At 40.6% G+C, this 24979-nt stretch overlaps 1 protein-coding gene across 1 annotated transcript in view; it reads right to left on the reverse strand.

Moving 5' to 3' along the window:
• Nucleotides 1-605: 605 nt before the first annotated feature.
• LOC127575156 (collagen alpha-1(XXI) chain-like) overlaps nucleotides 606-24979 on the reverse strand; it is a 126054-nt gene continuing 101680 nt past the window's right edge. The window contains exons 17-22 of the mRNA XM_052024849.1: nucleotides 17135-17167; nucleotides 16883-17029; nucleotides 16744-16798; nucleotides 6597-6797; nucleotides 5244-5321; nucleotides 606-1038 (exon numbers count right to left, since the gene is read on the reverse strand). Coding sequence (XP_051880809.1) covers nucleotides 851-1038; nucleotides 5244-5321; nucleotides 6597-6797; nucleotides 16744-16798; nucleotides 16883-17029; nucleotides 17135-17167 — 702 coding nt within the window. The 3' untranslated portion in view covers nucleotides 606-850. The remainder of the gene's footprint in view (nucleotides 1039-5243; nucleotides 5322-6596; nucleotides 6798-16743; nucleotides 16799-16882; nucleotides 17030-17134; nucleotides 17168-24979) is intronic.

Genomic DNA, 24979 nt, shown 5'->3' on the forward strand with positions numbered 1-24979 from the left:
GGTGCAACCATTTCTCTGAAATAAGTCCCTTGGCAGTTGTTCCATGCATCAAGGACTAGTATGCAAAATCACTATGCACATAAAGCCACTTAATAAAATTAAGTCTTAGCAGAACCATATTTTGAGACTTTAATAATGTGGAAGATAAACTCTTGAAAAAATTGATGTTGATAAGGGTAGAGAAAAGCAGCAAAATAAAGACTGGCTAAAGAAAATCAATTTTTTTCATAAAGCATAGTTGGCTAAGAAGTACTTATGAACTGTTTTTCTCTTTTGACTTTAAAATTCTTGGAAGTCAATCAATGATAAGTTGAAAAGGGGAAAAGTTTTCTTATAATAAAAGAGAACATATGTGTCTACATTTGGAGTGCATTCTTTGGAACATCTTTACAATTGTTGACATCATAGGGGAGGTGGCCATATCAGATTCAATTTGCTCAAACATAAGAAGTAATTCATCACATTGAGGAGTTGAAAATGATTTTATCAAGGAATAATAAATGCTAACAGACCAATGCATGCTAATAAAGCTCAATAATAGATGCTACAATTTCTGACCTCTCCATCTCTGAGCATTTTATTAAATAACAAATACAAACGATGTAAATGAAACAGAAGACTCGCATGAAGGACCAACAACATATAGGTAGTAAATGATTTCTTTTAAGCTGCTGATACCCCTCTCACGTTGGCAACAGTATGAAAAGATGATTGATAATATATTGGTGTTCTAGTGTAAATCTTCCTGAGACCTTTCTTTTCAGACATTTCAAAGATACGTACAGTTTGAGTAAGGTCAACTATAAACTTACTCCAAATTCATTTGTACTATGTGGATGACTATAAAACTTCAATAGTTTGGTCCTTTTCTAAACGGATCTCTTCCTACTAATGCTTGATAACATAGAGATGGCTGACATGTTCCAGGTGGACCTGGAGGTCCAGCTCTCCCTGTTTTACCAGGAGCTCCATCTTTTCCAGGTGAACCTGGTCTTCCTGGGTACCCTTCTTTACTAATTCCTGGCATGCCTGTAGACCCTGAATGGAAAGATAATTCAGGACAATTATGATAAAATTTTTGTTCCTATGTTTTCATTCTTGGTTTTGAATTGTTAAAATGTACAATTTTAAAGAGATGGTCTGAACACAATTTGCCACTGTTTGTGAAGGCTTACTGCGCTTTGGGAATAGGCAGAATTGTGATAGGCACAGTGAGCTTTCATGCAAGTTTTTTTTCTTTTTCTCTAAATATAGAATTATTTAAATGGTGACATTTAAAATACTCAATGGTACAATTATGGTCATTATAATGGGGCTATTGATCTGGAATTAAAAAGCTTGCACTGATAATAATAACATAAACAAACTATGTTAAAAACCTAATGGATTTATTAACATCCTTAATTGGTGTAGCTTATATCCTTAACTACCCTCTCAAATGACCTATGAACCAATAACAATAATGACTAGTTATTCTATAAATGGCAATGCGGAAAGTCTTCCCACAATATTAAGAACATTGATAACAATGATCATCAAAATACATTTTCCTTCTTTCAGCTCATCCTGTATAACAGGAATGAAAACTTGGGAAGATGGACTGTTTTCTGTTGTTGTACAGCAAATTAGAGATTGTTATATTGTTTTCTTTATGTGTTTTTTCATTAGTCCATCCCTTTTATAAGTAGTTTGGGTCTGATTTCTGATATCATCTTGAGTTGTTGCTTTATAAATACAGCACTTTGCTCTGCAGCCTCTGTTGCATAAGAATTTTGCTTTTTCTGCTGTCATAATGAAATAAAAATAAGTTAAGAAAGATTGTAAGAACAGCTTTACCGCTGAATTAAATAATATAAAGCTACTACTGGAGATCGGAACATTATTTCTTGGCTACTGAAATTCTCAAATGGATAATATTGCCAAATGGAGAAAGCCTGTACAACTGTAATGCTATTTATATACTGGGCATGTTTGATTAAAGGGAATAATTTATTCATTCCCTGAATGTGAGAAACATCAGCTGGAGGAAAATTCCTGTATAAATTGAATGCATCTTGTTAACTATCGAGCTGCAGTGATAAATGTGTCAGAAGTTCCAACATCCAACTGTACAATCTATAAACTAACAGATTTCTTATCTTGCTATATAGAGGAAAAAAATGTTGTGCACTTGTATTTACTGATTCAATGATGATTAGCTATAATTTCAATTGGCAATCTATGTACAAAAAATTGGGACCCCCATTCAGTGCAACCATAAGTCCATAATGTAGTATCCTGTTTTTGGTCTATATTCTTAAACAAATTTCCCAGGAATTTTTTGTCAGCTTGTCTTCCATATATTAAAACTGTATTAAAATAGATTTAAAAATTTCAGTTGAAATTTGTGAAAAAATTAACTTTGAGGAGCAGAGGTGTATCTGGATGAACTGGTTTTATTGTAAGCAGTTATATAGCATCTGCAGAGTTTTTGCTTCTGTTTAATTATAATGTGATTTTAAGCAGAGGCTTTTACAGCTAATGCTCATAAAATGTGTCCTGTTCAATTCATAACTGTTGATTTCATCTCTTGACTGGGCGCATTTCAACCTTTTGGATTCAATACCAAGTTTAACGATTTCAGAAAATCAATAATTTTGATACTTTTTTATTTCCGGTTTTCCGACATTCATTCTGATAGTTTCAGGCAATTATATTTGCATTTACAGCTCTTCTAAACTTATTTTTTTACTTCTTTTTACTTTTTCATCTTGCATTATCACTCACTGTTATTTAATTTATCTAGCTTTTCACCCTATTACAATCTTACCCTTTTGTTCTTCTCCTCTCTCCTCTTTCTCTGCAGCTTGAAACATATTTTATCTCTAACTATTTCCAGTTCTGATGAAAAGCGAATGATCTGAAATATTAAACTGTATTCTATCCATTGATCATACCTGAACTTTTGGAGTATCTCCATTTTTTTTCTCTTCTTATTTTAGATTTTGTGCCTTATCTTTATTGTCTCCAAGATCCATTCAAAGTACCCTGCTTATCTCCCAATAATATATCATGTAGTAAAATATCTGCTTTCATTCACATATGCCTAATGAATATGACTTTTTGTTGAATAACTTAAAAGGAAATATTATTATTTGGAATTATACAGCATGTATAATGCACTGTGTATAATATAATAAAAGTATTGCAATTCAAGTATAAAAAACAATAACCACTTCCAGTAAAATATTTATAGCTATAAATGCTTATTACAATCTGGAAAAGACATAATTTGGCAGAGTATTTTAGTTTACATGTCATTTTTTTTGAACATTCTAAATGGATTGAATTCAATTGTAGTAGCTTGTGTGCACTCCCAAAAATCAGTAGCACATCGTTGTTCAGTGTCCACATCACAATACAAGCAACCCCGTGTTATGGAGGGGTTGCGTGCCTAGAAAACCATCCATAAAACGATTTTCTATCATGCAAAGTCCCTTTTCCCATTGAATCCCATGTTATAAGAGGAGATGTGTTCCTATGGGATGTTTTTCTCTCACACCAAACCATTTTATTGACCCAGGCCCACCATTTAATAGCTGAGGCCAACCTTCGGACTCAGGTGATAGACGGGTCGTACAGAAGAAAGCAGAAAGTGTCAATTTTTATTTTTGGTCAGTCAATACTGTGGGGCAATAAGATTTGGATATGACGTTACCACGTCGATTTGGTTGGCAGTCACAGCTGAGTTGTTCCTTTGCCATGCCCTCTCCAGTACAAGGACATGCGACTAGACATCTCAGAGTGCAGCGCTGCCACACTCTTCATCTGCAAGGTGTTTTCTCTAATGCGCAAGGAAAGGAGATATCAGGAAAAGGGATGGGATTCAAGGATTGGGGTTCACAGGAGAAAGGTGTTGTAGAAGGAGTTTACGGGAGTAATGGATTAAAGTGTGGAGTAGAGGCTGCAGGATTACTTTAAGGAGCTAGCCATGGCTACTGCAGCTCCTCACATCACAGCATATCAGAGAAAATGCCTCACAGATGAAGAGTGCAGCACTCTGTCTGTTCACGTCATACACAAATCTTAATGCCCCATACTACTGAGGGATTAAAAAGAAAAATTGACAAAATTTATTGTTTTTTCTCACATTTTGTGTTTATTTATTTATTTTCCCACCACATAAATTCCTGTAAGAGTGAATTTTATTCTGTACCTCAAATTTGTGGGTACTGATTTTGTAAATTCCATAAGGACAAATTTCCATGGCCTGAATGGCCGTAATGCAGAGTTGCCTGTAATTACACCTAGTTAATAATTTCCTGAATGTGTTACAGTTTCTGTTTGTAATTCAATTACTAATGACAGCTTCAGCGTCCAAGAAAAGAAGTAAGACAACTCTTTGTATGGGCATAGTTGATGCTTTAATTAAAGCTGGCCATTTACAAAAATGTGAAAATGTTAATGTGCCAAAATGAGTAAAACTCTCACACTTGGTGCTAAAAGGATTAAAGCACAACGACTCTCAATCAATGAATTAATGGGCTCATCCCATGGTTAGTGTTCAGCAGTAAGTGCAATGATCAAGTATCCAAAAGCAAAATACTGAGGATACTGAAAAACTGAAATAAAATTAAAATGGTATAAATACACAGCAGGGCAAAGCAGTTTTGGCGAAAGAAACAGTTAATGTTTCAGCTTGATGACCTTTAATCAAGTTATCAATTAAGTACACTGGTTAGTATAAATGGGGACATCGTTACTTAGTGGAAGGGGTTGGCTGTAAGTACCTAGGTATTGCTTAGTATAAATTTTAGGTGTCTGTTTCAAATTCAGGGCTGCAGCACAAAAATAACTTGCATTACTCTGTTTCACAAAAATATCCCAAAAAATTGAGTGTACTGTAAAATGGATAAACATCAGTAAAAATGAATGCTTTTAATAAAAATAGCTGGTAATTTATCAGCGAAATTCAGTAAAATCCAAAAACAGGTAATGGCAAATACACCAGGATAAACTGAAATAAACTCAATTTGCACAAAAGTTTTGAAGAACAACAAATAGGAAACAGCTTCCAGATCAAATTTAACTTTGTTTTTGAAATATACGTTGCTCACAGATTTGAAGAGCTATATTCCATTGCACTTTCTTCTCTCTAATACAGAAGCTGGCATTAATTTCTTGCTTTGTTATTTTTTGAACTGTTAATGGTGATCTATTATTGAAAAATTGAAAAGAATTATACCATTAACATGCCACAGTACCTGGCATTCCTGGTGGACCTTGGAGTCCAGGGTCTCCAACTCCTCTCTCACCTTTCTCACCTTTCTCACCAGGGATTCCTGAAAAAAGCAGTTGTTGACAACATCAGAACTGATGATGTAAGTGGATAAAATTTAAGATTTAGCTCCTAATACCATCCCTGAAATAAAGTGAAGACTATTACACCTCAAATAAAGCAATGAATACGACACTGAAAAAAAAATGAAGGTTACAGATAATCACAGAATTGTCAAAAACACAAGGAGACAATTCAACCATCAAATCCATACCATATCCTAGAAGAGCAATCTTATTAGTTCCTTCTCAACTTTCCTCCATACCTCTTCAAACTATTCTTTCTCAAGTGTGGAACCATTTTTATTTTGAATGGTGTGATTCATTCTATTTCAATTATCTCTATTGGCATTGTGTCAGATATTAACTACTCTTGATATGGGTATAAAAGCTTTTAGCTACGAAGCTCTGCACCCTCTGGTCGTCGAACAATCTGCCATTGGAAGTAGCTTTCTCCTATTTACTCTGACTTCACTAGTCCTGAGTTTGTACATTTCTATCAAATTCCATTTGTTCCAAGGAGAACAATCCCGGCTTTTCCAGTCTAACCAAATGGTTGAAATCCCTCATCCTGCAAAGCATTCTGAAGCATATTTTCTGGAGCTTTTATACATATCTTTCAATTGTATGATGACCAAATTGGTTATAATATTCCAGCTGTGCCCTATCATTTTAAAAATGTTTGCATGTTATGTTTTTGTTTACGAAGCCCAGGAATCTACTTGGTTTGTGAACTGCCCTGCCACTTTCAAAGATTTACACATGTGGCAGACAGCTGCAGGGAGCCTGTGTGGAGGGTTTAGCCAGAATTACAGGCTTTCCAATGACAGAGTACCCTAGATTCCATTCACTTTGCCTTGTAGATTCTAAGTGAAAATACAAAATCTACCACATATGCAAAACTTAGTCCACAATCATATGCAGAGATCTTGTTGGTCAATGATAAATAGCCAAGAAGCTCTCAAGATGTTTTCCTCTTGCAGGTGTTCACAATATCCTCAATCCTTCAGCCACTGAGCTGCACCAACTGTTTGTTGGCTCTGCCTATAGGAGCAGAATACTCCCACAATGAGAGGCACATTGCCACCCATAATATAATTACGCAAACCTCAGTTGATTCAGTTTAATTAGAATTTGCCTCTTTTTGAAGAAACAGAAACAAACCTTGAAATACATTGGGAATTACTTTTGTCAAATGTGGCTCAAATAAACCTAAAAGTAACACCCGTGTATAATGAGCTGCATATCAAAAGAAATTCAACACATTTTTTCAGTCTTACCCATGAATCCTTGGATTCCTGGAGGACCTGGTAAACCTGATGGACCTGGTTGACCATCTAAACCTGGGAAGCCACTTGGACCTTGAAGTCCTGGTAATCCTGGTGGGCCTGCTGGACCTGGTGGGCCAGATGACCCCTTGCATGTCTGGCAGTACCAGAAGTTTTGATTTCTTTGGTTTTGCAAAAGTGAATATAGTTGAGCTAATATGGTTTAAAAATAGAATGCATGGCAATGAGAAATCATGTATTAAACCAAACAAAAATACTTAAAGTGAAGCTACTTTATCAACACTGTCAAAGGGCAAATACTACCAACTGCAGTCTTGTGCTCTCAAAAAGAAACCGCAATTGTGCAGCACACACCAGAGGGCAGAATACGATACTATTGATTGTTGCATCTTTGCCTTGTGAAAGCACAATTTATGATTAGAAGGACAAGACTGAGGGATCATCTTCTTCTCTGTGTGTATGAGTGATAGTCTTTAGTATCCTGAGAGTAGGATTACTGAGATTTGTGTTTTACTGTCATCCTTGAGTAAGAAGACTGTAACATTAAACACCAGTAATAAATTCAGCAGCTAATTTATAATAACAGGCAACCTTACTCAGTTTCTTGGAGATCAGTTACTTATTCTTAATAAAAAGACATCAACTGGAAAACTTAAGTCTGTTTCGATCTCCACTGACGCTGCCTGACATGCTGAATGTTTTCAGTATTTCTGTTTTATTTCAGATTTATAACATCCATAGTAGTTTGGTTTTGGATATTTGAAGGTTAACAATGAAAAAGACACATTAATTGATTGACTGAGTGATATTCCTCGAGTATTTTCTTTTTGGACTGTTTCATTTCCCTGTTGGCGAAGAAGAACAAGAAAATTGCAACTTCAAGTTAACCTACTGATTGAGGCATGCACTGTGAACAGCATTATAAGCTGCTATATAAACACAAATTTTCTTTCTTTACTATGATGACTTAAATGTGATTCTTGCCTCAAACTTCAAAAGCAATTAAATTGTAATTATGTAGGTCTCCATTAAAAGTGCACTACAGATTTTTTGCCTGGTTTATCTATTGGCTTTCCACAAATTAATTTTCACTATTTCACTAGTTATTACGCAGAACAAGGAAAATCTTTGTGAAAAAGGTCTTTGTCATGCCTCGTGATCCTGACTGAATTCTTTGAGGATGTGACAAAGCACATTGATGAAGGTAGAGCAGTGGATGTGGTGTACATGGATTTTAGTAAGGCATTTGATAAGGTTCCTCATGGAAGGCTTATTCAGAAAGCCAGGAGGCATGGGATCCAGGGATACTTGGCTGTGTAGAATTGGCTCGCCCATAGAAGACTGAGGGTGGTGGTAGATGGTGTGTATTCTGCCTGGAGGTTGTTGACCAGTGGTGTTCTGCAGGGATCTGTTTTGGGACCCCTGCTCTTTGTGATTTTTATAAATGACTTGGATGAGGATGTGGAAGAGTGGGTTAGTAATTTTGTTGATGATACAAAGGTTGGTGGTGTTGTGGATGGTGTAGAAGGTTGCTGTAAACTCAACAGGATATTGATAGGATGCAGACCTGGGCTGAGAAGTGGCAAGTGAAGTTCAACCCGGATAAGTGTGAAGTGATACACTTCGGGAGATCGAATTCGAAGGCAGAATATAAGGTTAATGGCAGGACTCTTAGTAGAGTGGAGGAACAGAGGGATCTTTGGGTCCATGTCCATAGATCCCTCAAGGTTGCCACGCAGGTCGATAGGGTTGTTAAGAAGGCGTATGGAGTGTTGGCCTTCATTAGTCGGGGTATTGAATTCAAGAGCCGCGAGGTGATGTTGCAGCTCTATAGAACTCTGATCAAACCACACTTGGAGTATTGTGTCCAGTTCTGGTTGCCTCATTATAGGAAGGATGTGGAAGCTTTAGAGAGGGTGCAGAGGAGATTTACCAGATGTTGCCTGGACTGGAAAGCATGTCTTATGAGGATAGGTTGAGTGAGCTAGGGCTTTTCTCTGTGGAGAGAAGGAGGATGAGAGGTGACTTGATAGAGGTGTACAAGGTGATAAGAGGCATAGATCGAGTGGACAGTCAGAGACTTTTTCCCAGGGCGACTATGGCTAACATGAGGGGACATAATTTTAAGGTGATTGGAGGAAGGTATAAGGAGGATGTCAGGGGTAAGTTTTTTTACACAGAGTGTGGTGGGTGCGTGGAATGCAGTGCCAGCAGAGGTTGTGGGGGCAGATACATTAAGGACATTTAAGAAACTCTTAGATAGACACATGAATGATAGAAAAATAGGGGGCTATGTGGGAGGGAAGGGTTAGAGAGATCTTAGAGCAGGATAAAAAATTGGCACAACATTGTGGGCCGAAGGGCCTGTACTATGCTGTAATGTTCTATGTTCTAAAATTCAATTCATGTATGATGACTACCAGATACTCTGGCTGTTCAGTTTTGTGAATTTGTGTATTTTTATTGACATGAGTTCAAACATTTTATCGGAGTTCTTGGCAGTAAATATTATTTCTGACAGTAGTCAAATTACTTGTTTTAGGATTCCAGAGTATGCAGCTTGCAGATTTAACAGAGTATTGAGCAGTGCCAGAAAATGGGATGAACATGTGCTTATATTAGAACATAAACTTTGAAGGAGAAAAGGTAAATGATCACTCATTCATAGATAATGTAGAAAACTGCCCTATCATGGGTTTGTACATAGTTTACCTCTCAGAGATAAACTTGCATTATTTTCTTACTTATTCATCCATTGATGTGGACTTTGCTGTAATATTAGCATCTATGCTTGATCTTTAATTGTCTCTGAACTGAAGAAGTAGTTAAGAATCAGTCACATTGGTGGGTCTTGCCTTAGGGGATGGCCTGACTGAGTAAGGTTGGCAGATTTCCTTCTCCAAAGGCCATTACTGAATTAGATTTTTAAAAAATGAAAATCTGGTAGTTTATAGTTACTGTTACTGAGACTACCATTTTCTCAAATTCCAGATATTCAAACTTTAATCACTTGAATTTAAATCTTGCTGTTCCCTAAAGAAATTTAAGAAAAGTTTCAGAGCACTTACTCATACCTCTACACATAGCAACCGAAGAAACAGCATCCTGTAGAATATTTTATGCTTATAAGTCAATAAAGCCCCTTGACAAGATAAAAATTGTCCTAGTGTTCTTAAAAAGATGGCTGCTGTCATAATGGATTCATCAGTTCTGATTTTCCTAAAGTTCACTACTTTCTGGAAATGGTTTAGTGGGTTGGAAGATTCCAAATATATTCAAGAGAAAGAAAATACAGGAAACTACAGCATCAGCTGTCAGTCAAATGTTGGAATCTATAGTAATTTATAATATGATTAGGCAGAGCCAAAGTGGTTCAATGAAAAGGAAATCAGAAACAGCTGCTTTCTTTCTGTAGTTACAGCAGCATCAGCTATCTGTAACCCTTTTAATATCAAATGCTTTGATTGCTTAAAGTAGACTTAACTGGCACCTTGTTACATGGCTGTGGGACTTGCCTCTGGCTCAGAAAATTATAGTTCCATGTCTCACTACCAATACTTAAGAATCTAGGCTGACGTCAAGTGCTGTTTTGTCTTCTGGATCAGAAGTTAAATAGTGAGCCAATTAGTCCTTTTGGTGGATGAAAAAGATTCCAAATGCTTTTAGATTTCTCCTGTTTAGTTCACATCTAGGATTTCCTAATTTTACCTCATTTTCTGGACTCACAGCAAAAGTTGGATTAAACTGGCTTCCAATTCAACGTTCAGTCCCTATATACCTCCATTCCCCATCACGACGGCCTCACTGCCCTCTGCTTCTTTCTTGACCAGAGGCAGAACTAGTCCCCTTCCACTAACACTCTCCTTCGCCTGGCTGAACTTGTCCTCACCTTTAACAACTTTACTTTCGATTCCTCTCACTTTCTACAGACCAAGGGCGTAGCTATGGGCACTCGCATGGCACGCCCCCTGCCTCTTCATTGGCTACATTGAATAGTCTCTGTTCCAAGCCTACTCTGCACCATTCCTCAACTCTTTCTCCACTATATCGATGACTGCATTGGTACCACCTCTTGTACCCGTGTGGGACTCGACAGTTTCATAAATTTCACCACTAATTTTCACCCAGCTCTCCAAATCACTTGGACTACCTCTGACACCTCTCTCTCCTTCCTTGATCTTTCTGTCTCCATCTCAGGAGATTCTTTATCCACTGACATCTTCTACAAACCCACTGATGCCCACAGCTACCTCGATTACAGCTCCTTCCAGCCTGTCTCTTGCAAGGATGCTATCGCTTTTTCTCAATTTCTCCACCTCTGCTCCCATGATGAGGCTTTCCACTCCGAGATGTCCAACTTCTTTTCTAACCGGGGCTTCCCAGACTGTGGTCGAGAGAGCTCGTACCTGTATCTCTGCCATTTCCTGCACCACTGCTCTCACTCCCACCTTTCCCAGACCCAACAGGGATAGGGTCCCCCTTGTCCTCACATTTCATCCCACCAACCTACCTATCCAACATATAATTCTCCACTACTTCCGTCATCTCCAACAGGACCCCACCACCAAGCATATCTTCCCCTCCCCACTCCTTTCTGCCTTTCACAGGGACCGCTCTCTCCACGACTCCCTCATTCACTCCTTCCCTCCCACCCATCCCGTTCCCACTCCAGGAACTTTCCACTGCCCCCGCCATAGGTGCAACACCTGCCCCTACACCACCTCCATCCAGGGACTCAAACCGTTCTTTCAGGTGAGACAGAGATTTACCTGCACCTCCCTTAATATCATCTACTGCATTCGGTGCACCGTGTGGCCTCCTCTACATTGGTGAGACCAAACACAGACTAGGTGACCCTTTCACAGAACACTTGCGCTCTGTCTGTAACCGCGACCGCATCTTCCTGTTGCCAGTCACTTCAACTCCCCCTCCCACATTATCACTGATATGACGGTCCTCAGCCTCCTCCACTGCCAGGAGAATTCCAAGTGCAAACTGGAGGAACAGCACCTCATTTTCCGTCTTGGAACCTTGCAGCCTAACGGCATGAATACTGAATTTTCTCACTTTAAGTAATCCCCACCCCACTTCCCCCCCCCCCCCCCCCCCCACCATGCTTCTTCTCATCTTCCCTTTCCTAGCCTTTTTTTCCTCCTTAGCTTTGACCCATCCCCCGGTGGATCTGCTCTCCCCTCCTCCCCCGCACCCTATCACTATCTCTTACCTGCATCTACCTATCACCATCTTGTGCTCACGCCACCTCCCCTCTTTTGTCCACCTATCACTGCTCTGCTTTTCCCTCCTATATTCCACTGCTCTTCCCCTTTTCCTATCTTCAGTCCTGAAGAAGGGTCCTGACCCAAAATGTTGACCGCCTGCTTTTCTCCACCAATGCTGCCTAGCCTGCTGAGTTCCTCCAGCGTCATCATGTTTTTCATCTAGATTCCCGCATCTGCAGTCCTTTGTTTCTCTGGCCTCCGATTCTATTTTCACTTTTCAGTGACCTACCATATGCTGTCCTTCAACTGTTTGGCACAATTCCTATTTCCAATAATACTTTGATGGACCTTTGTAATCTCCTACTTAACATGCCACAGTTTTCTGGGATGTATACCAACTAGGGAAAATGGGGACTTTTCTAAAGTTGGCCCCATTGATTTTAGTAATGCAATTTAACTCCATTCATCTTCGAGTATGGGCTTACTCATCCTTTTTTTGGTTACGTCTACAATCCCACACTTACTCTCCTTTTTCTTTTTCTTAGGCATTTTCTTGGGATTGAGGATGATTTACTTCTACTTTCATGCTGTGGAATCTAAAGAGATAAATGAGGACAATATGGGAACCCCAGATCCTTCTACAGTTTGGGCAAGAGGTGGCTATTTTGGTGGGTGGTTGTAAAGTTGTCTTCTCCTTTTGTCCCTTTTGCAGGGCCTCTGCATTACTCCCCTCTATGATCTTGAGGTTCTCAACACCTTCCCAAGTGCTCCTTCATCACTCTGAGCACTTATGGGTCAGAGATTCCAAAACGTCAGTGGAGGAAGTGTAGCATTTCTTCAAGAAGGCTTTGAATTTCCACCATACATACTAAAACAAAGTAAGTGAACCACTCTGCTATTCCCTCACTGCCAAGAATAACATATCCTCCTTCAACTACAAGGGCCTTTCTCTTTCTATCACTATCTTGGATTCAAATTGCTCAGTAGAAGGACATTCTACCCATGACACATGCCTGTAATTTGAAAGAGCTATACAGTTAGTTCCACATTCCTGTTCTTTCTCAATAACAATGGATACCCCCCTCAAATAATTATTCAATTTCTTTTTGAAAATTACTGCTGAGTTTGTTCTTACCACACTTTTAGGTCAAACTTTTCAGATTATAGTAACTCATTGCATGAAAACAAAACCTCCTCATCTGTCTTTGGGTTCTTTTGCCAATTAACTTAAATATCTGTCCTCTGGTCACTGACTCCTTCAGCGGTAGAAATAGTTTCTTACATAGTACATGAAAGCATGAACTTCTCCATAAAATCACCCCTTTTATCTTCTCTGCTGGAAAGAAAACAATCCCAGTTTTTATAATCTCTCCAGATAATTGAAGCTTTTATATTTCAGTAGAAAATACAACATTAACATTCTGATAATCCACTATCTGACTACTTGGAAATCCCAATGGTTTAGTAGCTGGCTTCCATGCTCCCCTGAAACCCACCAGGGCCCCATTCCTGTGCTCTGCTGAAACTCACTGGGGCTCCTGTTTCTGCCGTCCCATATTAATACTGTGCAACATCAAAGAAATATATATTGAAAGTGTGTTGTGGTATTTATAGGAATAATATCCATTAATACTCAAACACACTCTGGAAAATCTGCCAGTCCTTCTCTTAAAACATATCTTAGAACATAGAACACTACAGCGCAATACAGGCCCTTCGGCCCACGATGTTGTGCCAACATTTTATCCTGCTCTAAGATCTATCTAACACTTCCCTCTCACATAGCCCCCTATTTTTCTATCATTCATGCGTCTATCTAAGAGTCTCTTATATGTACCTCAAGTATCTGTCCACACAACCTCTGCAGGCAGTGCATTCCACGCACTCACCACTCTGTGTAAAAAACTTACCCCTGACATCCCCCTTATACCTTCCACCAATCACCTTAAAATTATGTCCCCTCGTGTTAGCCGTTGTCGCATTGGGAAAAAGTCTCTGACTGTCCACTTGATCTATGCCTCTTATCATCTTGTACACCCCTATCAAGTCCCCTCTCATCCTCCTTCTCTCCAAAGAGAAAAGCCCTAGCTCACTCAACCTATTCTCATAAGACATGCTTTCCAGTCCAGGCAGCATCCTAGTAAATCTCCTCTGCACCCTCTCTAAAGCTTCCACATCCTCTCTATAATGAGGCGACCAGACTGAACACAATACTCCAAGTGTGGTCTGATCAGAGTTCTATAGAGCTGCAACATCACTTCACGGCTCTTGAACTCAATACCCCGATTAATGAAGGCCAACACTCCATACACCTTCTTAACAACCCTATCGACCTGCGTGGCAAACTTGAGGGATCGACGGACGTGGACCCCAAGATCCCTCTGTTCTGCCACACTGCTAAGAGTCCTGCCATTAACCTTGTATTCTGCCTTCAAATTTGATCTCCCGAAGTGTATCACTTCACACTTATCCGGGTTGAACTCCATCTGCCACATCTCACCCAGCTCTGCATTCTATCAATATGAAGTTCTTTACACTGAATATTAATAGAACCATAGAACAATACAGCACAATACAGGCCCATCGGCCCACAATGTTGTGCCGACCTTTAAATCACGCCGAAGACTATCCAACCCCTTCCTCCCACATATCCCCCTATTTTAAACTCCTCCATATGCTTATCTAACAATCTTTTGAACTTGTCCAATGTATCGGCCTCCACCACCACTCCAGGCAGCGCATTCCATGCACCAACCACTCTCTGGGTGAGAAACCTCCCTCCGATATCTCCCTTGAACTTCCCACCCATTACCTTAAAGCCATGCCCTCTTGTATTGAGCATTGGTGCCCCGGGAAAGAGGTGCTGGCTGTCTACTCTATCTATTCCTTTTAATATTTTGTATACCTCTATCATGTCTCCCCTCATCTTCCTCCTCCCCAATGAGTAGAGCCCCAGCTCCCTTAGTCTCTCCTCATAATCCATACTCTCCAATCCAGGCAGCATCCTGGTATATCTCCTCTGCACCCTCTCCAAAGCTTCCACATCCTTCGTATAATGAGGTGACCAGAACTGGACACAGTACTCTAAGTGTGGCCTAACCAGAGTTTTGTAGAGCTGCATCATTACCTCGCAGTTCTTAAACTCGATCCCATGACTTATGAAAGCTAACATCCCGTAAGCTTTCTTAACTACCCTATCCACCTATGAGGCAACTTTCAGTGATCTGTGGATATGAACCCCCAGATCCCTCTGCTCTTCCACACTCCCCAGAATCCTGCCATTAACCTTGTAGTCCGCCATGGAGTTCATCCTTCCAAAGTGTACCACCTCACACTTCTTCAGATTGAACTCCATCTGCCACTTGTCAGCCCAGCTCTGCATCCTATCAATATCCCTCTGTAAGCTTCGACAGCCCTCCACACTATCCACAACACCACCGACCTTTGTGTCATTTACAAACTTGCTAACCCACCCTTCCACCCCCTCATCCAAGTCATTAATAAATATCACGAAAAGTAGAGGTCCCAGAACCGATCCTTGTGGGACACCACTAGTCACAGCCCTCCAATCTGAATGCACTCCCTGCACCACAACCTTCTGCTTTCTACAGGCAAGCCAATTCTGAATCCACACGGCCAAGCCTCCCTGGATCCCCTGCTCTCTGACCTTCTGAAGAAGCCTACCATGTGGAACCTTGTCAAATGCCTTACTAAAATCCATGTAGACCACATCTACTGCACTACCCTCATCAATCTTCCTGGTCACCTCCTCAAAGAACCCTATCAGGCTTGAGAGGCAAGATCTTCCCTTCACAAAGCCATGCTGGCTGTCCCTAATTAGACCATGATTCTCTAAATGCTTATAGATCCTATCTCTTAGAACTCTTTCCAACAGCTTGCCCACCACAGACGTAAGGCTCACTGGTCTGTATTCCCTGGACTATCCCTACTATCTTTTTTGAATAAGGGGACAACATTCGCCACCCTCCAATCCTCCGGTACCATTCCTGTGGACAACGAGGACTCAAAGATCCTAACCAACGGTTCAGCAATCTCCTCCCTGGCCTCGCGAAGCAGCCTGGGGAATATTCCGTCAGGCCCCGGGGAATTATCTGTCCTAATATTTTCTAACAGCTCCAACACATCCTCTCTCTTGATATTTACATGCTCTAGAACATTAACCTTACCAACACTGTCCTCAGCATCATCAAGGCCCCTCTCCTTGGTGAATATTGAAGAGAAGTATTCGCTGAGAACCTCACCCACTTCCACAGCTTCCAGGCATATCCTCCCACCTTTGTCTCTAATCGGACCTACCTTTTCTCTCGTCATCCTTCTGCTCTTCACGTACGAGAAAAATGCCTTGGGATTCTCCTTAACCCTACTCCCCAAAGCCTTTTCATGTCCCCTTCTTGCTCTCCTCAGCCCCTTCTTAAGTTCCTTCCTTGCTACTCTTTATTCCTCACGAGACCTATCTGATCCTTGCTGCTTACACCTTATGTATGCTGCCTTCTTCTTCCTAACTAGTTGTTCCACCTCTCTTGTCACCCATGGTTCCCTCACCCTGCCATTCTGTCTCTGGTTCACCGGGACAAATTTATCCCTAACATCCTGCAAGAGATCCCTAAACACCAACCACATCTCCATAGTACATTTCCCTTCAAAAAAGTCTCAATTTACACTCTCAAGTTCCAGCCTTATAGCCTCTTAATTTGCCTTTCCCCAATTAAATATCTTCCCGTCCTCTTTGCTGCTATCCTTGTCCATGACAATGCTAAAGGTTATGGAGCGGTGGTCACTGTCCCCCAAATGCTCGCCCACCGATAGATCTGTCACCTGACCCGGTTCATTACGTAATACTAGATCTAATATGGCAATGTCAGATATTACATTTTAAAAGATTATTGCTTCATACTTACTTCTCAGCACATCCATGCAAATATCTCGGATGTATTCATCTGAAATGAATCGCCCCTATTACAGACATTTTGGCATTAGAAATTAGGAATAGCATATTAAACAACATATAATATCAAAATATATTTAGCATACACTTACAGAAACTCCTTTTTGTCCTGGTGGGCCTGGTATTCCTGAAAGTCCATTGCTTCCTTTAGGGCCTTGAGGCCCAGTTCCACCAGGTATGCCAGGTTCTCCCTTTTGACCTTTAATGCCTGGAGTGCCTGATAATCCTGATTCACCTGTCTATAAGGAAAATGGGCAGTATTAACAAGATAGTTTTGGCATTTTGTAGTTTTTAATTGCAATGTGAACAGATCTTTGCAGCCGTATTTATTCAAACTGGCTTACCTCTCCTTTTGGTCCTGCTAATCCTCTTGGACCCTGAAGGAAATAATTACAATTAATTACTTTAACTCTTGAAGAAGAATAGGAAAATGTGTCCTATTATCTGGGAAATATGAATGGCCAGAGTGAAATAAAATTTAAAAAAAACAGAAGATTTATGTTGGGTATTAAGACCTTAAGACATAGGAGCAGAATTAGGCCATTTGGCCGACCGATCATGGCTGATTTATTTTTCCTTCTCAACCCCATTCTCCTGCCTTCTCCCCGTAATGTTTGACACCCTTATTAATCAAAAAACTATCAGCCTCGGCCTTAAATATACCCAATGACTTGGCCTCCACAGCCATCTGTGGCAATGAATTCCACAGATTCACCACCCTCTGGCTGAAGAAATTCCTCATCCCTGTTCTAAAGAGACGTCCTTCTATTCTGAGGCTGTGCCCTCTGGTCCTAGACTCTCCCACTGCTGGAAACATTGCCTCCACGTCCACTCTATCCAGGCCTTTCAATATTCGGTAGGTTTCAGTGAGATCACCCACATTAATCTAAACTCCAGTGAGTACAGGCCCAGAGCCATCAAACACTCCTCATACGTTAACTCTTTCATTCCCGGGATCATTCTTGTAAACCTCCTCTCGACCATCTCCAAAGCCAACATATCCTTCCTTAGATATGGGGCCCAAAACTGCCCTCAATACTCCAAATGTGGTCTGACCAACACCTTATAAAGCCTCAGCATTACATCCTTGCTTTTATATTCTAGTACTCTCGAAATGAATGCTAACACTGCATTTGCCTTCCTTACTACCAACTCAACCTGCAAGTTAACCTTTAGGGACTCCTTCACTAGGGCTTCTAAGTCCCTTTGTACCTCCAATTTCTGAATTCGCTCCCCAGTTAAAAATAGTCCACACTTTAATTCCTTTTACCAAAGTGCATGACCATACACTTCCCTATGCTGTATTCCATCTGCCCCTTCTTTGCCCATTCTCTCAACCTGTCCGAGTCTTTCTGCAGACTCCCTGCTTCCTCAGCTGTACCTGCCCCTCCACCTATCTTTGTATCATCCACAAACTTGGCCACAAAGCCATCAATTCCGTCATCCAGATCATTAACATATAACTTGGTTGTGTGGATTCAGAATTTGCTTGCCCATAGAAGACAGAGGGTGGTGGTAGATGGAGCGTTTTCTGCCTGGAGGTCGGTGACCTGCAGAGATCTGTTCTGGAACCCCTGCTTATTGTGATTTTTATAAATGACTTGGGTGAGGATGTGGAAGGGTGGGTTAGTAAGTTTGCTGATAATAGAAAGGTTGGTGGCATTGTGGATAGTGTAGAAGGTTGCTGTAGATTACAACAGGATATTGATAGAATGCAGAAATGGGCTGAGAAGTGGCAGATGGAATTCAACATGGAAAAGTGTGAAGTGACACATTTCGGGAGATCGAATTTGAAGGCAGAATACAAGGTTAATGGCAGGACTCTTAGCAGTGTGGAGGAACAGAGGGATCTGGGGATCTATGTCCACAGATCCCTCAAGGTTGCTGCACAGGTCGATAGGGTTGTTAAGAAGGCGTTAGGTATGTTGGCCTTCATTAATTGGGTTATTGAGTTCAAGAGCCATGAGGTAATGTTGCAGCTCTACAGAACTCTGGTGAGACCACACTTGGAGTATTGTGTTCAGTTCTGGCGCCTCATTATCGGAAGGATGTGGAAGCTTTAGAGAGGGTGCAGAGGAGATTTACCAGGATGCTGCCTAGATTGGAGAGCATGTCTTATGAGGATAGGTTGAGTTAGGGCTTTTCTCTTTGGAGAGAAGGAGGATGAGAAGTGACTTGATAGAGGTGTACAAGATGATAAGAGGCATAGATTGAGTGGACAGTCAGAGACTTTTTCCCAGGGTTAAAATGGCTAACACAAGGGGACATAATTTTAAGGTGATTGGAGGAAGGTATAAGGAGAATGTCAGAGGTAGGTTTTTTTACACAGAGTGGTGGGTGCGTGGAATGCACTGCCGGCAGAGGTTGTGGGGGCAGATACATTAGGGACATTTAAGAGACTCTTAGATAGCCACATAAATGATAGAGAAATGGAGGTCTATGTGGGAGAGAACGTTTAGATAGATATTAGAGCAGGATAAAATGTCGGCACAACATTGTGGGACGAAGGGCCTGCACCGTGCTGTAATGATCTATTAACATGAAAAGTAGCAGACCCAACACCGACCCCTACGGAACATCACTAGTCACCGGCACCCAATCATAAAAGGCTCGCTTTATTCCCACTCTTTGTCTTCTGCTTGTCAGCCAATCTTCTATCCATGCTCGTACCTTTCCTGTAATACCATGGGCTTCTATCTTGTTTAGCAGCCTCATGTGCAGCACCTTGTCAATGGCCTTCTTAAAATCCAAGTAAACAACATCCACTGACTCTTCTTTGTCTATCCTGCCTGTTACTTCCTCAAAGAACTCCAACAGATGTGTCAAGCAAGATTTCCCCTTAAGGAAACTATGCTGATTTCGGCCTATTTTATCATGTGCTTCCAAGTACCCTGAAACCTCATCCTTAATAATGGACACTAACATCTTAGCAACCACTGAAGTCAGGCTAACTGGCCTATAATTTCCTGTATTTTGCCTCCCTCCCGTTTTAAAGAGTGAAGTGACATTTGTGATTTTCCAGTCCTCCGGAACCATTCCTGAATCTAGTGACTCTAGAAAGATCACTACTAATGCCTCCACAATCTCTACAGCTATCTCTTTCAGAACCCTGGGGTGTAGTCCATCTGGTCCAGGTGACTTATCTACCTTCATACCTTTCAGTTTCCCAAGCACCTTCTCCTTAGTAATAGCGTCTACACTCACTACTGCCCCCGACTCTCTCGAATTTCTGGCATGTTGCTGGTGCTTTCCACAGTGAAGGTCCAGAAGGCTGATGCAAAATACTCATTCAGTTCGTCCACCATTTCTTTGTTCCCCATTACTAACTCTCCAGCATCATTTTCTACATAAACATAGAACCTAGAACAGTATAGCAATGGACAGGCCATTCAGCCTATGATGTTGTGCCGATCTTGATGCTGATTTACATGAAATGTCCTTCTCCTGCTTATCATCCATATCCCTCCATTCCTTTCATATTCATGTGTTTATCTAAAAGCCAATTAAACTCCACCAAACTGCTTGATTCCACTACTACCCCTGGTAACCCATTCCAGGCACCTAGTCTCTGTGTAAAAAACTTGCCCCCTCTAAACTTAAAAGCATGTCCTTTGGTGTTTGACATTTCTACCCTGGGGAACAGATTCTGACTGTCTACCCTATCTATGCCTCTCATAATTTTAAAACCCTCTATCAGGTCTCCCCTCAGCCTCCGATGCTCCAAGGAGAACAACCCGAATTTGTCCAACCTGCCCTTATAGCTCATACTCTCTAATCCAGGCGGCATTCTGCTAAACCTCTTCACCTTTTCCACAATCTCCACATCCTTCCTATAATTTGATGACCAGAACTGCACACAATACTCCAAGTATGGTCTGACTAAAGTTTTACATAGCTGCAGTATGACTTCCTTACTCTTACACTCAATACCCCTACTAATGAAGGCAAACATTCCATATGCCTTCTTTAACACATTATTTACTTGCATAGCCACTCTCAGTGAACTATGGACCTGGACCCCAAGGTCCCTCTGTACCTCAATGTTATTAAGGGGCTTACCATTAACTGCATACTTTCTCCTTTCACTTGACCTCCCAAAAATGCAACACCTCACACTTGCCCGGATTAAACTCCATCTGCCACTTCTCTGCCCATATCTGTAACTGATCTATATCCCACCCTATTCTTTGATAGTCCTTTACACTGTCCACAACTCCACCAATCTTGGTGTCATCCGCAAATTTGCTAATCTACCCATCTCCATTTTCATCCAAATCATTGATGAATATCACAAACAACAGAGGTCCTAGCACTGATCCTTGTGGAACAGTCTTCAGCCAGAATAACAGCCTTCCACCCCCTACTCTGTCTTCTATGGGCAAGTCAGTTCCAAATCGAAACTTGCAATTTACCATGGGTCCCATGCATCTTCATCTTCTGAATCAACCTATTATGGGCGACCTTGTCAAATCCCTTACTAAAGTCCGTGTAGATAACGTTCACTGCCTCACCCTCATCAACCACATTTGTCATCTCCTCAAAAAACTCAATCAAATTTGTAAGACATGACCTGCCCCGCACAAAGCCATGCTGACTGTCCCATGCCTTTCTAAATGTGCGTAAGTCCTACCCCTCAGTATCCTCTCCAATAGCTTCCCTATCACTGACATGAGGCTCACTGGCCTACAATTACCTGGATTATCCCTGTTTCCTTCTTGAACAAAGACACAATATTTGCTACTCTCCAATCCTCCAGGACCTAGCCTGTTGCTAGTGAGAACACAAAGATCCTTGTCAAAGCCCTAGCAATCTCCTCACTTGCTTCTTTCAATATTCTAGGATATATGCCATCAGGCCCTGGGGACTTATCCACCTTATCCATAAACTATTTATGAAAACAGACACTTTACCATTTTGTCAGTTAGGATTATGTTCCCTCAGTACATCTGAGGGTACACTTGTGACATCAGATTTTTTATCACTGCAGCGTTCTAAGTTGGAATTAAAACCAAGAAAATTTTAAATGCAACAATGTGGTAGCTACCTTTGATAATTTGAAAATATTCTGCAATATGAATGTATGACTGAATCACTGAGTAATACTATGGAGGATGGTAGTTAATGTGATGGTAGTTGTTGGAATATTTCAATAAATTGGAATATCTTCTTAAGAATAAGAGATGGAGAGCTATGTACGATCAAAGGGATTTGGTGTGCATAGATCACTAATTGCTAATACTTATTTAGAGGGACTGGTTTGTTCTTATACATTAATCATTGGAACTTAAAGTGCAGATACAGCAAGCAATTAGGATAAGGTGGCCTTTATTGCAAGAGAATTTTTGTGCAAGAGTAGAGAAACCTTCCAATTATATAGGGCCCTGGTGAGACTGTATCTGCAATATTGTCTACAGATCTAGTATCCCTAAAGAGCAAAAATATACTTGCAATAGAGGGAGTAGAGCAAAGATTCACTAGATTGATTCCTGGTGGATTGCTCTAAGCAGTCAGGACTGATACTCTCTATAGTTTGAAAGAATCAAGGCTCACTAAACATACAAAATTCTTACAGGGCTTGACAGGGCAGATCGAGGAATGATACTTCTTTTGGCTAGGGTGTCTAAGTCCAGGGTTCATAGTCTCAAGATAAGGGATTGGCTATTCAGGACTCAGATGAGAAGAAAATTTTCAATCCAGGGAATTCTCCATGCATGTGAGCTGTGGAGGTCCAATTGCTGGAAATATCAAAGACAGATATTGAGGGAATCAATATTAAGAGAATCAAGGGATATTAGTTTTGTACAAGAAAGTGGCACTGTGGTAAAAGATGAGCCATGATCTATGGTGGAGCAAGCACATGAGGCTGAATGTCACTCTCCTGCTCTACTTCTTAAGTTGATTGTACAGACCCCTGATCAGACCTCACCTGTGTGGATTGGAAAAATCAGATGAGCAAAGTTGCCTGAATGAGGAATTCATAGTATGTTTCCTGGATGGTTCTCTGGTTGGTTCCAGAACAGACCTCATATTCAAAATGAGATGTGATTAAACAATACAGACGGAGGAAAAAATTCAAGAATGCGCTCAAAGCCTCCATATAGAAGTGCAACATTCCAGCTGACTCCTGGGAATCTCTGGCCTATGATTAATCAAAGTGGAGAAGGAGCATTCCCAGATGATATTAAGAATTTCGAGTCCATGCATTGGGAGCACACATAAACCCTGCATAAATAGCAGAAAGGGAACATCACCTAACAAACTACCCGCCTGTCTGCCTTGCAAAGATCTCTGACCCCCATCTGTGGAAATACAGCAGTTCCCATATTAGCCTCATCAATTATCTGAAAACCCACAAAACCAGAGCAGAACCAAATCATCTCTGATCTCGACTGTCTAATGATTATAAGAATGAATGACCTCATCCTAAAACATGCTGAGGTAATAGCAATCATAATACAATGCAATTTTATATTCAATTTCAGGGATAGAAGAATGGGTATAAGACTAGTATTTTAAATTTAAACAAAGCTGCAAGGACAAGCCAGGGAACTACAGGCTAGTAAGCCTAACATCAGTTGTGGGAAAATGACGGGAGGGTATTCTGAGGGACAGGATCCACCAGCATTTGGCTGTGATTGATAAGAGTTAGCATGGCTTTGTAAATTATGTAAGTCATTAAATTACTATCATGGAAAAATGGGGCAAGATCTATTCATTGTGACAGAATTAATGCCTAGAAATGTATTAGTATATTTGGAGTATTAACACAGTTCTGGTGATGAGGCACTTGAAAGTCTACTTGGGGAACCATTCGACAGGAATTGTCCACAGGGCCTCAAGGACATTCATGCAGACCACTGCCTGATCTCTTGTGGTCCAAGATGTTTTTCTGCATAAAGTTTTGTATGACGTTCTGGGTCATTTAGAAAAGATTATTAACATTTTTTTCCAAAATATTTTTGCACAGACAATGATGCATCGGCCATCCAATTTTACTGCAAACTACTGAGAGACGAACTATTGCCTTGCACAATTGTGTGTCTTGTTACATGAATCTCTCACTCAGAATGTCAATGAAAAGTTACACAGCATGAAATATTGCCCAAAATCATTCAGACACAGCAGCTACTCATCCATTTCTCTATAAAGCAGTGGCACTGTCCAAATGAATGGAATGTTTCATGGCAAGATGACCAGACTAGTCCTTTGCACCAATGGGCATAGGTAGACTGCTGTCTTCCTTCAGGGTGTTAGCATTTCTCCTCTCTCCATCTTCAGGCGATGCTCTTGCTAGCTATTTGAACTGCAATAAGCATGTTGGCATACTGCTTTGGAAGCTGGTCTATCGCAGGCAACAGATGATTATGGGCATCTACTGTGGATATCTGATACACTAGATACTGAAAGAGATCAATCTTCCAGTAGTCTCGTGCCAGCCACAAGCAAGGAAGTACTTCACTGTAGTAGTAGACCACCCAAGTCAAGCTGGAAGGTGCTCACAAAGAGGTGCATTAGGGTGTTTATAGATATCTTACAAAACCATAAATTTCATGAAGATTGTTAATTTTTTTTACCAAAATACTTCTGCATAGGTAATATTGCAACAGGCACCCAATTTCACCAGGCAATGAAGTAAGTTTGCGAACTACTGAGAGGTGAACTAATCCCTTGTACAATTGTGTCCCTTGTTGTTACATTAATCTTCCACTCAGGAGGTCAATGAAAAGTTATGCAGCATGAATGATTACCCAAAATAATTCAGACACAACAGCTATTCACCCATTTCTCTGTAAAGTAGTATGCTCTGTTCAGTGTTGAAATGAGTAATGTGTAAGAGATATCCTGAGTATCCACAAAGCAAGGATGCACTATTACTACTTATCACCTCATCAAGATATGGCACTCTGAATGATGAATGAACCAGTCCTAATGTGTGCATGTGCGATAAGTCAAAGTGTACTTTATTCAGAAGTGGCTTGCCATTGTATGAGCATTTATAGATGAAACTGAGAGAAATAGAAACTCAATTTTCATGCGCTTACTACAGTCAAAAAAAACTTGCAACTTGATCAGCAAAAATTTAATCTTGTTTAGGAGTGCAAATAAGAACAAACAATCTACTGGAATGTTCTCTTGACGATAACAAAGTCACAGGGTTTTACAGCAGTCCTTTCAGCAATGTCCATGGT

This window comes from Pristis pectinata, chromosome 10 (assembly GCF_009764475.1).
Source record: "Pristis pectinata isolate sPriPec2 chromosome 10, sPriPec2.1.pri, whole genome shotgun sequence".
NCBI classification, from domain to species: Eukaryota; Metazoa; Chordata; class Chondrichthyes; order Rhinopristiformes; family Pristidae; genus Pristis; species Pristis pectinata.